The sequence below is a fragment of the Ictalurus furcatus genome, chromosome 9 (genome assembly GCF_023375685.1).
Source record: "Ictalurus furcatus strain D&B chromosome 9, Billie_1.0, whole genome shotgun sequence".
NCBI classification, from domain to species: domain Eukaryota; kingdom Metazoa; phylum Chordata; class Actinopteri; order Siluriformes; family Ictaluridae; genus Ictalurus; species Ictalurus furcatus.
In genome coordinates, this window is record NC_071263.1 from 21,848,488 (window position 1) to 21,863,051 (window position 14,564).

General features: G+C 38.1%; 1 protein-coding gene across 1 annotated transcript in view; it reads right to left on the reverse strand.

Annotated features, from left to right (window-relative positions):
• The window catches only part of LOC128612259 (peroxidasin), a 68,791-nt gene that overhangs the window by 36,012 nt on the left and 18,215 nt on the right, over positions 1 to 14,564 (reverse strand). The window contains exons 2-6 of the mRNA XM_053632220.1: positions 11,074 to 11,145; positions 9,259 to 9,330; positions 4,517 to 4,588; positions 2,073 to 2,144; positions 266 to 337 (exon numbers count right to left, since the gene is read on the reverse strand). Of these exons, the coding sequence (XP_053488195.1) occupies positions 266 to 337; positions 2,073 to 2,144; positions 4,517 to 4,588; positions 9,259 to 9,330; positions 11,074 to 11,145 (360 nt within the window). The remainder of the gene's footprint in view (positions 1 to 265; positions 338 to 2,072; positions 2,145 to 4,516; positions 4,589 to 9,258; positions 9,331 to 11,073; positions 11,146 to 14,564) is intronic.

Here is a 14,564-nt window from a genome sequence, read left to right on the forward strand (position 1 = left end):
AGCATTTAAGCATTAAAGATCTAAGTAACCTTTTATAATTTTACACTGATAACATCCATTCATTCTGTTTAATAACTTCTAATCTCTCAATGTCAGGTTTCTTTGTAGAGCTCAGCTGGACTGTGACTTGTTCCGGAGATCAGACTTTTACAAGTCCAGATGCCAGTTTGTACAGTACAATATCTTAACTTTCAAAATACAAGATTGCCCTGCATTATGTGACCTTCCTCTCGTGTGTTGTTTTGCATTCGCTGTGAGCACTCACAGTCTCTTCATGGACTGTAGATGGGAGAAAGTCCCCAGTGCAAGGTGTGTTATTCTGTTGTTGTGCAAAAACCTTTAAAAAGCAGACAAGATAACACAAAACAAATGGTGTCAAGGATTGCGTGAAATCATATCTCTCCACATATGACACACCAAACACCAAGGAAGAATTCTATATAATTGCTTATATATTATGTAACTAATATACACTGTATAAAACACCTCCAGCATTCCACTGCTAGAGCTCACACATTCTTTCCAAAGTGTTTACAGGATATTTTACAGCAGTGGTCACTAACCCTCTTCCTTGAAATCTACATTCCTACAGGTTTCATCTCCAACCAAAATCTAACATACCTGTTTTAGTCGATCAAAAACATCTTAAAGCAATGATCAGACGGTCAGGTGGCACGATTATGGTTGGAGCTAACGTCTGCAGGAAGGTAGATATCCAGGAACAGGGTTAGTGACCACTGTTTAACCGTGTATACATGATAACGAATACTTTGAGACTCTTGTACAACATATTGTAATGCGAAGAATTTGACTGCAATCAGTCAGCTACAAAAGCAGACAAAATATTGAACTGTTAAAGAGAATCAGTTGCAAAACTTCTGTATGAAGCTGGGCAATGCTCTACTCCCAGCTGTGAGGACCATATGCTCCCTGAAAGGCCAGTTCTCCAAGACTCTCTTATTTTATACAGGAAATAATATGATTGCTTTCCCAGAGTTTGTGTAGTCACTCCTTCGCTCTTTACCAAACATGTTCTGGAACTTCAAACAGCATTCCATCATCGATCATTTATCAGTATTAAAAACAGATGACCATGCTCAATGGATATTGAGAAACAGTCCCATCTTCCATTAAGCATGTGCTGAGCTGAGAAACGCTTCCTCTTCCAATCTGGCGCAAGTCCCATGGACACACTAACCTAGAAAAATATTCCATTCTAATATGTCTGAGAAAAACAAAACAAAAACCCTGCACTGATTTTTTTTTTTCTGTGCACCAGTTTTATAAGCACTTCCTGCACATGGGATCTTTAAGAGTCCCTTCTCTCTCCTTCTCTCTTTGTGTTAGTCCAGGTGTCTCCTCCATCCTGTTCTCAGAGGGACTGGAAAAGGAGGCTGGATTCCAGCACGTCACCCGTAAACAGAGGTGGAAGAAAGGAATCAGATCAGCTACCAAACTCCAAACATCTGCTATGAAATCCAAGAAGGAGGAGGAGGGGAAGTGGGGGAAGAAATCTTTTCCAGTGGTCATCTTCACTCCAAGTCTGGTTCATGTATAATTTTGGGCGAAGTAAGCCAGACTTTCATTTACATACACCAAAATTCCACAGATGCAACACTGAAAGATGATACCACTCTCCAAAATATATGAGGCGATAAAACAGAGCTTGAAAAAGTCTCCATATGACTACAACGCCGATTCCATTTACGGTTATGATCACAAAAAATATATACAACTTTTGAAACGGGATAATCATAGAGGCTAATTTTAAGAATGATGGTTCCTGCTTTTACAGGAATTGAGAAAAGAAACATACTCCAGTGTCATGTTGGAGGCATTATATGCTTTTCAGTTCAACTTCAATGCCAGGGCATTGTCATTGCAAAATAAGCAATATGATCATTACTATCATGAATAGAGGTTACACAGTGTGTTAGATCACCCTCATGCATCTACATGACTGCTTTGATCTGCAGTCCAGAGACTCATTAACGTGTTGAAAAAAAAAAATGGTACAATGAATGGATCCTAAAGGATGAACATCAGAGAGATGATATCCTAGAGGGACTCACAGCCGTTCCAGTTTGGGCAAGTGAATGAAGGACTCGGGTTCTAATGCTTCGATGTTGTTGAAATGGAGATATCTGTAAGAAAAGAAAGAAGATACATATGATAAATACCGTACATTTATTTCTTACAGGAATGTTTGCTCTTCTGGTTCTGCTTTAGTGTTCCAAATGTCTTTTATTTGCATTTTCAACACAAATAGGAATTTGATAGGCATGTGGTTTAATACTAACACACCCAGAAGAGATTTATGAGTGATTCAGTGTGTGTATGATTGCTGGGACTGATATCAAAAACGCCCCTGAGAGAAAGCAATCTTCGCAGCATTTGCCTAACTGGCTGAAAATCATACAGCGAAACCCAGCCCCCCCCCCCCCAGATCAACTTGATTGTTTGCAACAATTTTTGGCAACAATTCCAAGCCTGGCAAAAAGAGTATTGGTAATTTTTAAAAAATGGAAGTATGGGTTTTAAACACAAAACAGCAGTCTTAACAGATGTTTTATGGATTTCAGTCCTCGATCAATAAAGAGCTACTGAATTTTTTTTGGTTGTTGTTATTTAATGCTAACGAACCAGCTTGAGCTGACATAGCCAAAACAATGTATTGACTATATGACTTTTTTTTTTTTTTTAAAACAAGTGGGTTGGTTTGTCATTATCTGAACTGAAAACATGATAATAGCACACAGGCATCTGCAAAATAAGTTGTGTTAGTATTATATCCGACTTTCTCACACATATTTGCGGTTACATAGACTTCTGTTTTGCTGGGAAAAGTAATGATGCCTACAGCAGAAAAAGACCAACAGCAATAAACATACAAAAACAAAAGCCTAAATAATCATGAGGTTTAAACTTTTGGTTAAGGGTTCTGCCCTCCAGGCGCAAAAGAGACGCGTTTGCCCTGTTGTCTGGAGATCGCAAGTTCAAGTGCTGGTGAAGAGCAAGAGAGCAAAATTGGATGGTAAACTCTCTCTCAAGCCAACTGTGGGCACCTGTCAGCTCATGTATGCAGAAGAGGACAGATAGTGCTTTCCTTTGTTATGCTGCCCTGTGATGTAGCATGAGCAGCATTTTGGAAAAATCATTTGTCTTAGAGGAAGCAACCATCCTCAGGTGGTAGCTTGGTCTTATGATTGGGGAGCACTGGCTGGTGGGTGGGAATTGGCGAAAACTAAATTAGAGAGAAAATGGGGGAAAAGCCAAAAGCCATGAAAGCTATATTTAATGTAATAATAGCAAGCAGCAGATAAGGCACTATTCACTGCTATTACTACTAATAATAATACTGCTACCATTGCTATCACTACTACTACTGCTAATGCAATTACTACTACTACTACTACTACTACTACTACGACTATCAGTAAGTACAGGATTTTGAGTTTTTTTGTGATTGTTGCGGCCAAAAATGCTCGCATTTGCCACAGCTTTTTTTTTTTCCAAAAAAAATTTGAGACAACATGCAGTGTTTTTGTGCTTTTTGTGTTTTTGTGCTTGAATTGGTGCAATTGCCCAAAACTGTTTTGCAGTGATGTTTGTTGGTAAATGAGACCTTTTTAGCTGTTCGACGCATGTGAATTGAAGAGGGCTTTGGCTGAATAGCGTGATGTGATGACGTCACATGATGCGTCTTGGCCCAAATCGGCGGAAAATATGCGGTAACTTTGAAACTTTCTTTGCTTTTGCGGTAATTTCTGTGATCGCAAAATCCAGGAGGGAGTGGAATATTACTATGCTTACAATACTACTATGAATGCTAATACCATTCCTACTGCTAATACTGTTAATACTCCTACCGTTACTATCACTACAACCACTGCTAAAGATATTACTACTACTATCATTATGAGTATGACTATTGCTAATGTTATTACTACTATGGCGACTATTACTTACTGCTAATTACTACTACTGCTAATGCTATTACTACTACTACTTCTAGAACTACTGCTATTATTATTACTAATAATATTAATAGTACTACTGGTAATGCTAGTACTACTATAACTACTTTTACTAATACTGCTATTACTAATAATAATATATTGGCTATAATATATAATATAAGTTTTGCTGGCCTGTGTAGTCAGATGAGAGGCCCTGAAATCTGCATGTTTTATCATGGGGTCCAGATGTTCCAGATCCAGAGGTTAGGGGTCATGGGTTAACGCTACAAAAACAGCTCGCTGCACATGCTGCATGCATATTGTCAGTAACACACCCAGGTATTTGTGTTACACGTCAGCTTCATGGCTTAACTGTTAAAATAATTAATGGCTCTGCCATAGACTTTGATCAGAACGTATTTTTCTTGTTTGATCAGAACGTTTTTTTTTTTCATATTATGTGACCCTACTTAGGTTGCAAAGTCTTCTCAACAGAATATAAAGAGGACATGAAGGTAGACTAAAATGAGATAGGAAAAGATAAAAAGCTCACTTACAGTTGTTCTAGAGAGACAAGACCCTTGAATGCGTGTTGGTCTATCGATTGGATTTCATTCTTGTACAAATAGCTGCAAAGAGAAATGAACAGGCATATTAGAAAAACACAGGAAGTATGAACTATTCTGAGGATACTAATTATACAAATATATCTTTCCCCAACATAAGGATACCCTGCGGTTAAAAACCTGCACTTTTGGCACAGGGCTGTGTTCTGACAGGACAAGAAGGCCAATGTATTGTCTGGGACTGAAACGGTTTGCTTTATCAATCAGAGTGGAATGCGACGGGGTGGCTGCACACGTGAACGTGAAAGTTCGGTGTTGGCAAAGCAGAGACGCGGCGTGGGAAACAGGAACTCAGTACTATGAGTCTCTCCTCTAGGGAATGGGGGGTTGCAGCAGTCAGCTGTTCAGAGTTTGGCTAACTAATATAAATGCTCTTGAAGCTTTCTGATGATTTTCCACATATTACATTACAAAAATTAAAAATACATTTCAGTCATACTTTTCAGCTGTTGAGTGTTCAAGCAATCTAAATACTCAGAGAACCTGAAGGACTTCATTAACCATTCATCACAGTATACAAATGAAGCCAATACAATTCTTTCATACTGTCAAAACAACTTAAAAATGTGAAGAATTTGAGCTAAGCAGATACAATATATACTACACTACAGAATTGGGGTTTTCTGCCCATACCACACCCCAACTGAACCAAAAATATATTTCACCAAAACAAAATGGAAATTTTTATTTACTTTTTAATCTCGCCTAGTCTATACTGCAGGGACTATGTTGTATACAGTGCCCTCCACTAATATTGGCACCCTTGAGCAAAGAAGGCTGTGAAAAATTGTCTTTATTGTTTAACCTTTTGATCTTTTGTTAAAAAAAATCACAAAAATACTCTGCTCTCATGGATATCGAGAGCAGATAATTGCAAACATAACACAGGTTTATCCCCCAAAATATATTAGTTAAATATAGGTGTGCAACAATTACTGGCACCCTTTTAGTCAATACTTTGTGCTACCTGCCTTTGCCAAGATAACAGCTCTGAGTCTTCTCCTGTAATGCCTGATGAGGTTGGAGAATACATGGTAAGGGATCTGACATCATTCCTCCATACAGAATCTCTCCAGATCCTTCAAATTTCAAGGTTCACGTTGGTGGACTCTCTTCTTCAGTTCACCTCACAGGTTTTCTATGGGGTTCAGGTCAGGGGACTGGGATGGCCATGGCAGGACCTTGATTTTGTGGTCAGTAAACCATTTTTGTGCTGATTTTGATATATGTTTTGGATCATTGTCCTGCTGGAAGATCCAACCACGGCCCATTTTAAGCTTTCTGGCAGAGGCAGTCAGGTTTTCATTTAATATCTGTTGACATTTGATAGCGTCCATGATGCCATGTATCCTAACAAAATGTTCAGGTCCTCTGGCAGAAAAACAGCCCCAGAACATTAAAGAGCCACCACCATATTTAACCGTGAACATGAGGTACTTTTCCATATGGCTACCTCTCTGTGTGCACCAAAACCCCCTCTGGTGTTTATTGCCAAAAAGCTCTATTTTGGTTTCATCTGACCATAGAACCCGATCCCATTTGAAGTTCCAGTAGTGTCTGGCAAATTGAAGACGCTTGAGTTTGTATTGTTTTTGGCTACATGCAATAGAGAAACTGACAGATGCCTAATTGGTTCAGCTTGTAATCAGGTGCTGTCTGGTAAAATGTCTATGATGCTCCTACACCACAGTAAATTTATGTACATGTACTTTTCTCCCTTTTCACTTTTGGGGTAACCAGAGTTTAAAATGCTACGACTTTGAATTACATGCAAAAGAGAAACACTTTTCAGTTTAGAAAACTCTGTTGTTTTCAGAACTATATATTATATGAAAAAAATGTGTAGGGGTTTCCCAGTAGACCAAACAAACAATTTATGAGATGAAAATGATATTACTAACTGCAAAAATACATTGTTTGAAATTCAAATTGGAAGGACTTATACAGGTATACAGAAATGGAAGCAATATAATGAAAATAAGTCAAGCTTAATTTTCATGTGGACCACCAAGTAAGCACATCAGACCCTCATTTTGTGATACAAGTCTAATTACTTGTTCCAAATGCCTGAAATTTAAAGACAGCCCCACAAATCATTCCCAATATCCATTTCTTTCCAATAAGTCAGATTCCAAATCAAATTCCTATATTACGCACATTACCGGTGCCCCCCACCCCAAATGTTGGAGAAAATCTATTCTAATATGTTGTCTAAAAACGTCATTTTGTCATGCTTGGCACTAATTAGATTCCACTAGGCAAGATGGAAGTCTTAAACACTCAATTTAGGAGTCATTTCAAGACGATTTGAAGTAAACCCACATAGCAGTAGGTCATGTGTTTGTGCAATTGTTTAAGCTTGAGTCATTTTCAAAATTGGGCTACTCTGAGTCAACTTGAAAGAGTATTTTCCAAACCACAGTCTGTAGAATTAAGTCTGAGTTCCGAAGTGATATCAGATGTAATGACAGCAAAATGAATTCAAATGTCTGGTTTGGATTTTTTGACCTAACTGTAGCGATATTGGAAGTGTTCAGGTTGGTGACAGACACAACTTTATTTAACAAACTGACTGACTTTACACAATGGACTTCATGCTGTCTGCTGCAGAACATAACAGAACAACTAAACTGCCTTTCTGGTGATTGTACAATTATATTTCTTTATTATTAAGCAAACTGCACCAGTTTGTACAAAGGTTTTTAACCTCTGACAAACATGTGAACCAAGAATGCAACTCTTTTAAAGCTGCTTGCTTACAAATCACACTTAGCTGTAAACAGTTTAATTACCACTATAATTACAGGCACACCGAGTTACCCTCACTGTGAACGATATCCTCTCCACTACAGAGCACACCCCATCCCTATAAGGACTAATAAGAAAATGACTCGAAATGGTTTTCTGTCTTTTGTAACCCTAAAGTACCATCATTACAAATACCAAGCTCTAGACATATACATGAATATGCAATGGAAATTTGGGTTTGCAGCCCATTACGTCCACGTATTTTAATATTTCTACTATGAAATAGCCATTTAAGTAAAATAAATAATTTTGAATTGGAAGTGTGCCTTGGATTACCTTTTTTTTGCATTCAAATTTTTCTCCACCAAAGAGCACCATCAAATATACTCCATAGAACTTCTGAGCATAATGGATATGTTTTTTGATTTTTTTTTTTAAATCATGCAATGGAAATGTTTTTCTGGTCATTCTCAATAGCTAGCTTATTATATAATAACTACTCGTATGTATATGAGTAGAATTTCAAGTCTTGATTTGCATCATCATCAGTAATTTACATAAGGAATAAAACACTGTTATAGGAAAATAATCAACAAAGGTGTATTCTATAGTATATAGTATATAGAATGTTACAGTGTATATACACTATAGTATATTATACAGTATATTACAGTATAATTTCTATTTAATTTCATACCTGTAAAGTACTGATGGTGACCAGAAGGAATGCAGAGTAAGAATTCCCTTGTACAGCCTGTTTTACTGTGAATATGACATTATATATAAGTGCTGTAACTATTACATTACTATTGCACTATTACATTTTTTGATTAATTAAAGAACTGTCTGTTCATAGTTACCAAGAAACCAGAAAATTGAAGTTCTTTATATTAAAGACATTATATAATACTTATTATATATTATATTATATTATATTATATAAATAAAGAAAATTAGCTGAATATTGAATGAAAACGCTGACACTGGAGACTCCTTCCACAAATGTCAAATAAACATGTCTTTACAGAAAGCCTCATCATATACATCCATCCATGTTTTTACACAGGGTCACAGGGGAGCGTGGAGCCTATCCCAGGGAACCTGGGGCACAAGGCGGAGGACACCCTGAGCGGGGTGCCAACCCATTGCAGGGCACAATCGCAAACACATTCACACACTATAGACAGTTTGGAAATGCCAATCAGCCTACAATACATGTCCTTGGACTGGGGGAGGAAACCAGAGTACCTCATGGAAACCCCCAACCCCGGAGGTGCGAGGCAAACGTGTGAAGCACTACCCCCACCTCACCATATCAAATTAGAAGCTTTTCTTTGCTAAATGGCTGTATATTTTAAAAACCTGTTTATTATTAGCTGATGTGAATTAGTTGTTACTACAGAAATGATCATTTATTTAATAATGTACATTAAGATACGAGTAAGCCAGCCTCCCCGACTACAGTAAACACTGCCAGACACATAAAGAAGTTAAAATGGGTAAAGCAGGTGTTACATTAAAGAGGAGAAATGCGGCCATACCGCCTGTATGTAAATGTAAACGCAGACAGCACAGCTGAGGCTTTCTTCACAGATCTGTGACTAACAAAAGTAAGACGTGTGGGAAGGACTGTTATACAAGCTGTCTCTGTTCTCCCGTGCCTTTAGGTGACGAATCTCAGACACCTCAAAGCACAGCGCAAGCAATTAAGTGCCATAATGTGTGAGATTTGTTTTATTGCTCAAACAATGATTGTTGAGATTCAAAACGCCGACTCAGAGGGCACTGTTAAGGGGGAATTGCACTCAACATGATTGATATTAATGCTTCGTGACTACATAGAATATAAATGATGCACATTATAACCTCTACTCAAAAATCAGTCAGACACTTGAGATCAGGTGAAAAGAAATGACTCAACTCACAGATATTTCAAGTTCTCCAAGTCCTCAAACGTTCCTTTTGGGATTCTTCTGATGTGGTTGTTGTTTAAAAGGCTGTGGGGAGAAAAATAAAATAACACAACAAAACAACAGTAGACATTTTAAACAAATGCTTATACAGCAGAGGCATGCATCATGAATTCTGTCAAACAGCACTTTTTTGGGAATTGAAGGAAACAAATCAAAATGATTTTTATAGCAACAAAGAGAACGTTCAACTAGTCCAGGACTATAACAGATATCAAGTTCTCATGCAAATCATCTGTGCTATTAAAATAACCCATAAGGTTGTTTCCAGATTGAGACTAATCATACTGACTATGTTTACATGGACAGCAGTAATCTAATTGTTGACCTTATTCTGAATAAGACAATATTCTGATTAAGGTGTTTACATGAGTTGCTTTTAGAATATTCCTTTCATGTTCCTGTTTTACATGCTATAGAACATAGATCGATTAACAGCACACGTCATTACGTCTCCATGCCATGCCGTCCGACGTTCCCTCCAGAATTTCACGTATCGACATACAGTTCGTCTTTGTTATGGTACCGTATACAGTTTTGGGTGTTTTTATTTTTAATTTTACGAAAGCTTCAAGTGCAGTTAATTATTAGTCTTGCTATACGTGCAAATAGACGAGTGCTTGAAGCCATGGGCTGCGTCCCAAACCGTGTACTTACCTACCATATAGTATACATGTATTTCACCTACTATATAGTAGGTAAGTACGCGGTTTTGAACGCAGCTGTGCTCTCTTGTTTGCCGTTAAACAGTTGAGCACTGCCGTGTGTGTACGTGTCCTGTCAGAAAATGTGCTGAAAACTCCCACACGACGTTAATAGTGTGATTAAGGTGTGTACATGTCTGTAATACAACTAAAACAGGAATACTCCACATGTCTTAATTCGATTCGTGTTTAATTTGAGTATGACTTTAGCCGGATTAAGATCATCAATAATTGCTGTTTACATGCTAGTTTCTTAATCAGAGTATTGTCTTAATCAGGTTAATATCGGATTATTGTTGTCCATGTAAACGTACTGACTGTAGCTGCCAGTGATTCACAAAGTGTCAGTGGACAATTTAGAGAAAATCATCGAACTCTGTTCCAGAGACAGATCTATTCCAAGATTCACTGAATCTGTTCTGGTGGCTCGTGTTGTCTCAACAACGTTTAAAACACTGTTGTTTTCCCTGTAATTTGTTGTTTGTCTATATACTGTATATAAGGAATAAAACATTATGGGACATGTGCTTATAGGAAAAGAATTGATGAAGAAATGATGATCTGAGGCAAATCAGAGTTACTGTTACCTCATCATAGTTGGTTATTTTCCTATAACAGCATGTCCCCTAGTGTTTTATTCATCTTATACCACATCAATATACTGATGTTTAAAAAAATAATAATTAAAGAACCACAAATGATACTTTTTACCCGTTTACAGTTACATTTAATAGGCCTCATTTAACAAACTGGATATAAACGAATTGGTCAGAACACCTGACCAATCAGATTCATGAATTCAACAGTGCTCTGGCATACATAAATATTTGTCTTATATACATGTAAATCATCTGAATGCATTTTAGCTGAGCAGCTGTGTGATGTTGAATGGTGGCCTACAAGAGCAGGAAAAATCAGTTCTGCAAGGTTTACAAGGTGACCTGCATGTGTGGCCTGAAGCAGAAACCAGCGGCCTAGAGCACACTGTCAAAGTAAACACACACTCATAAAAGTTTGTCGGCGCATGAAAACAAAGTGAGGCAGCCTAATGGCACGGCATACTTACAGCGTGTTGAGGTTCCTCAGTCGTCTGAAAGAGCCCGGCTGCAAGTCTTTAATTTTGTTAAACCTCAGGTCTCTGTTAAAATACAAACATGCAGTGAGGATGATTAGATAATGACACACAATAATACAAGGACACATACTTGACGAGATATTAAAACTATAAACAATAGCTGAAATTTCCTTATTGTATTTTCCGACTGGATGAATAAGAAAATAAGGTGCAGCTCCTTAAAGTCTTCAACATCGGGTTCGGCATCAACGTGAGAACTGTGTTTCCGTCTATGAGTGTGATTATAACAATGAGTGTCATGTTACTTAAAGATTTGTTTGTTTGTAATATTTGCATACTGAAATAAGAAGGTGACTAAGCAAATAAGGCTAACTGGAAAAATTCAAACTTTCACACTGCTTTTCTGGTGTGGCACGTAGATGACAATCATCCATGTACAACGCCAATTCCAAAAAAGGTGGGACGCTGTGTGAAATGTAAATAAAAATTTTAGTAACACTTACTTTTCCAGCCTCTTGTTGTCCCTGTCCCAACTTTTTTGAGATGTGTTCCGGCCATCAAATTCAAAATGGCCTTATTTTTGCCTTAAAATGGTGCATTTCCTCAGTTTAAACATATATGTTTTCTGTGTTCTATTGTGAATAACATATGGGTTTATGAGATTTGCCAATCATTGCATTCTGTTTTTATTTACATTTTACACAGCGTCCCAACTTTTTTGGAATTGGGGTTGTAGTTCAGTAAGTATAGGTAACTCAAATTGTAGTGAACACAATCTAGCTTGTAAATGGCTTTGAATAGTAACGATGCCCTGACTAAAACATCTCCTGTCTACTTACATGCACAACATTTTAAATATTAATAACTAGGGATGAAGCAGTACCAATACTAGGCTCTATTAGACACCATCATCTGATACCATATGTGTATGTTGTGTTGCTAATAACAGAACAGATGAACTATTCTCTTCAAAAATATCAAGAGATTCTACTGAAGTTGAAAAAACATGTTTACATTTACATTTATTCATTTAGCAGATGCTTTTATCCAAAGTGACTTACAAACGAGGAAATACAAGCAATGCGATATATCAAGCAGAGAACAATACAAGTAGTGCTACCATACAAGATCTTTAATTGAGTTCCTGAAGAAGGAAAGTGCACAGAGTAGAGGTGTAAGAGCCAGAGTAAGATTTTTTGTTTTTTAGGGGTTAGTTAGGTGTTCACGGAAGAGGTGGGTCTTTAGCTGTTTTTTGAAGATAGTGACAGACTCTGCGGTCCAGATTGAGGTTGGAAGTTCATTCCACCACTGAGGGACACTTAGTGTAAAGGGTCTGGATAGGGATCTTGAGCCACGCTGAGTAGGCACTACTAAACGTTGGTCATTGATCGATCTCAGATTGCGTGAGGGAACGTAAGCCTTCAGGAGAGAGTTGAGGTAGGGCGGTGCTGTTCCAGCCAAGGTCATGTACGTGAGCATCAAGACCTTGAATTTGATGTTATGTCATGGCATTTATCTTTAACTAGAGAGCGCCAGGTTAGAAAATCTGAATGAGCAGAACAGTGTCAGCAAGCGTGCTCATTACAAATCTATTGTGTGCACATAAAGGTATTCGCGAGAGTAGAGAGAGGATAAACTGAGAGAAGTTCAGCTCTGCGAGCACTGAGCACTGAGACACTCCCAGACTCTGCATGTACTCCAACTCAGTCTGGAAAAAAAAATAATAGTATCGATGCATCCCTGTTAACCACAGAAGTAGGCCTAAGATGGCCTTTTTACTACCTCAGCTGTAACGACTGCATTATCTGGTGCCCATGTTCTTTGGAAAGCTATCTGCTAGCTAATCGAATAAAATGTCAGCAGGTTTATCTAAAGAATCCACAAACAACATGTTGTAGTCACAACAGAGGTAACTTTCTGTTCACATGTGAGCTCCTTATTTATAAAACTTAGCCCAAATGATTATTTCATGATTCAACAGAACACCCCGAGCACTGGACTGTCATAAAGCATAAAGGAAGACTTTTTTTCAAAAGGGAGCGTGAAATGCTCGAAATGTTTACAGAAACTCAACAAGAAAAGAAAACCGCGTTGCTTTACATCTCAATATCTAATCTTTTCTGAGGAGCTCTTGTTAGGCAAAAATCTGTTTTTCTGAATTCATATTTCATAATCAATATTTCAGAATCCTGAACTGAAAGATTTTTTTTCAGCACTGCTGCAGTTGGATAAAGCCAGCAAAGCACTCAGCCCTGTCTGTTTCTCCTCTGCCATGTAAGGCTGGCCTGTTTGCAGACGCTGGACCCAGTTTGAGCGCCGTGTGTGCTGTGGCATGTTCAGACAGGGCCAGAGCTGAATTCCACAGGGCCTTCCACATTGCTGCAGGCAATACGGCACAGAGCTGCTGCAGAACACCGTGGAAACTATGCAGCGCTCGGACAAACATCGCTGATTGCTTGGACTTGCTTAAATGGATCCTCCATCAATTTTCTTCAGTATAAGTTTACTTGTCTGACTCAAAATTCCAACAAAAATAAGATAGTCCTTCCAGCACCTCATCACTGCAGAGTGCCTGAATGAAAAAAATGTGAGAGGGAAAATAAAAAATAAAAAATCTAACCAGTCTGGAACAGGAAATTAGTCGTTTGTCTAGAACTTAATATGGAGGCTGCAGAAGAGTGACATAATATAAATGCAATTGGCCATGGCCATGAAAATGGCTCAATAAATCTAAAGTATATATAGTATAAATATGTAGTGAAAACTCCATCTCTGCACTTCTCTTCTCTTGTGAAATCTTACGTCCTATAGCCTCAGAAGTACTTTGTTTATATAGGTGATGTACTTTTGTCTAAAATGTCCTGTTTCTCTTGAGACTTTGTGTACTATGCTTAAACTTCGGAGACCCCCTCCGGAGCTGGGGGATTGATTCGTGCCTCCACCCAGTGTGCACGAAGTTCGCATGTTCTCTCCAACATGCACTATAGGCTGACTGGCATCTCCAAATTGTCCATAGTGTGTGCGTGCGCAATTGTGCCATGTGACGGTTTGGCACCCCGTCCAGGATGTCTCCCACATTGTGTGCCGAGTCCCCTGGGACTGGCTCCAGGCTCCACATGATCCTGTGTAGGATATGCAGTACAGAAAATGGATGGATGGATGGATGGATGGATACATTTATGGAACATCCATGAAACAAAGTAGTTCCTGTAATCACTTGCGTTATAGCAGCTATAAACAGCTGTCCTTACATCAGCCTCTATTTTTCCTGCCAAAAAAAGCCAAAAAAAAAAAAAAATCTGGAAAACACAAGATTAAATAAACCTTTACCATAGCAACAACTATACGCTTTTCTATGCGTATAATTATAAATCTGTCTTAGATTTACACGTTCCTGTGAATGAGCTGTTACTATAGAAACAACAAAAATGAGAACAAGCACCATAGTTTAATCTTAATGAAATAATATGCAGCTGTAAATA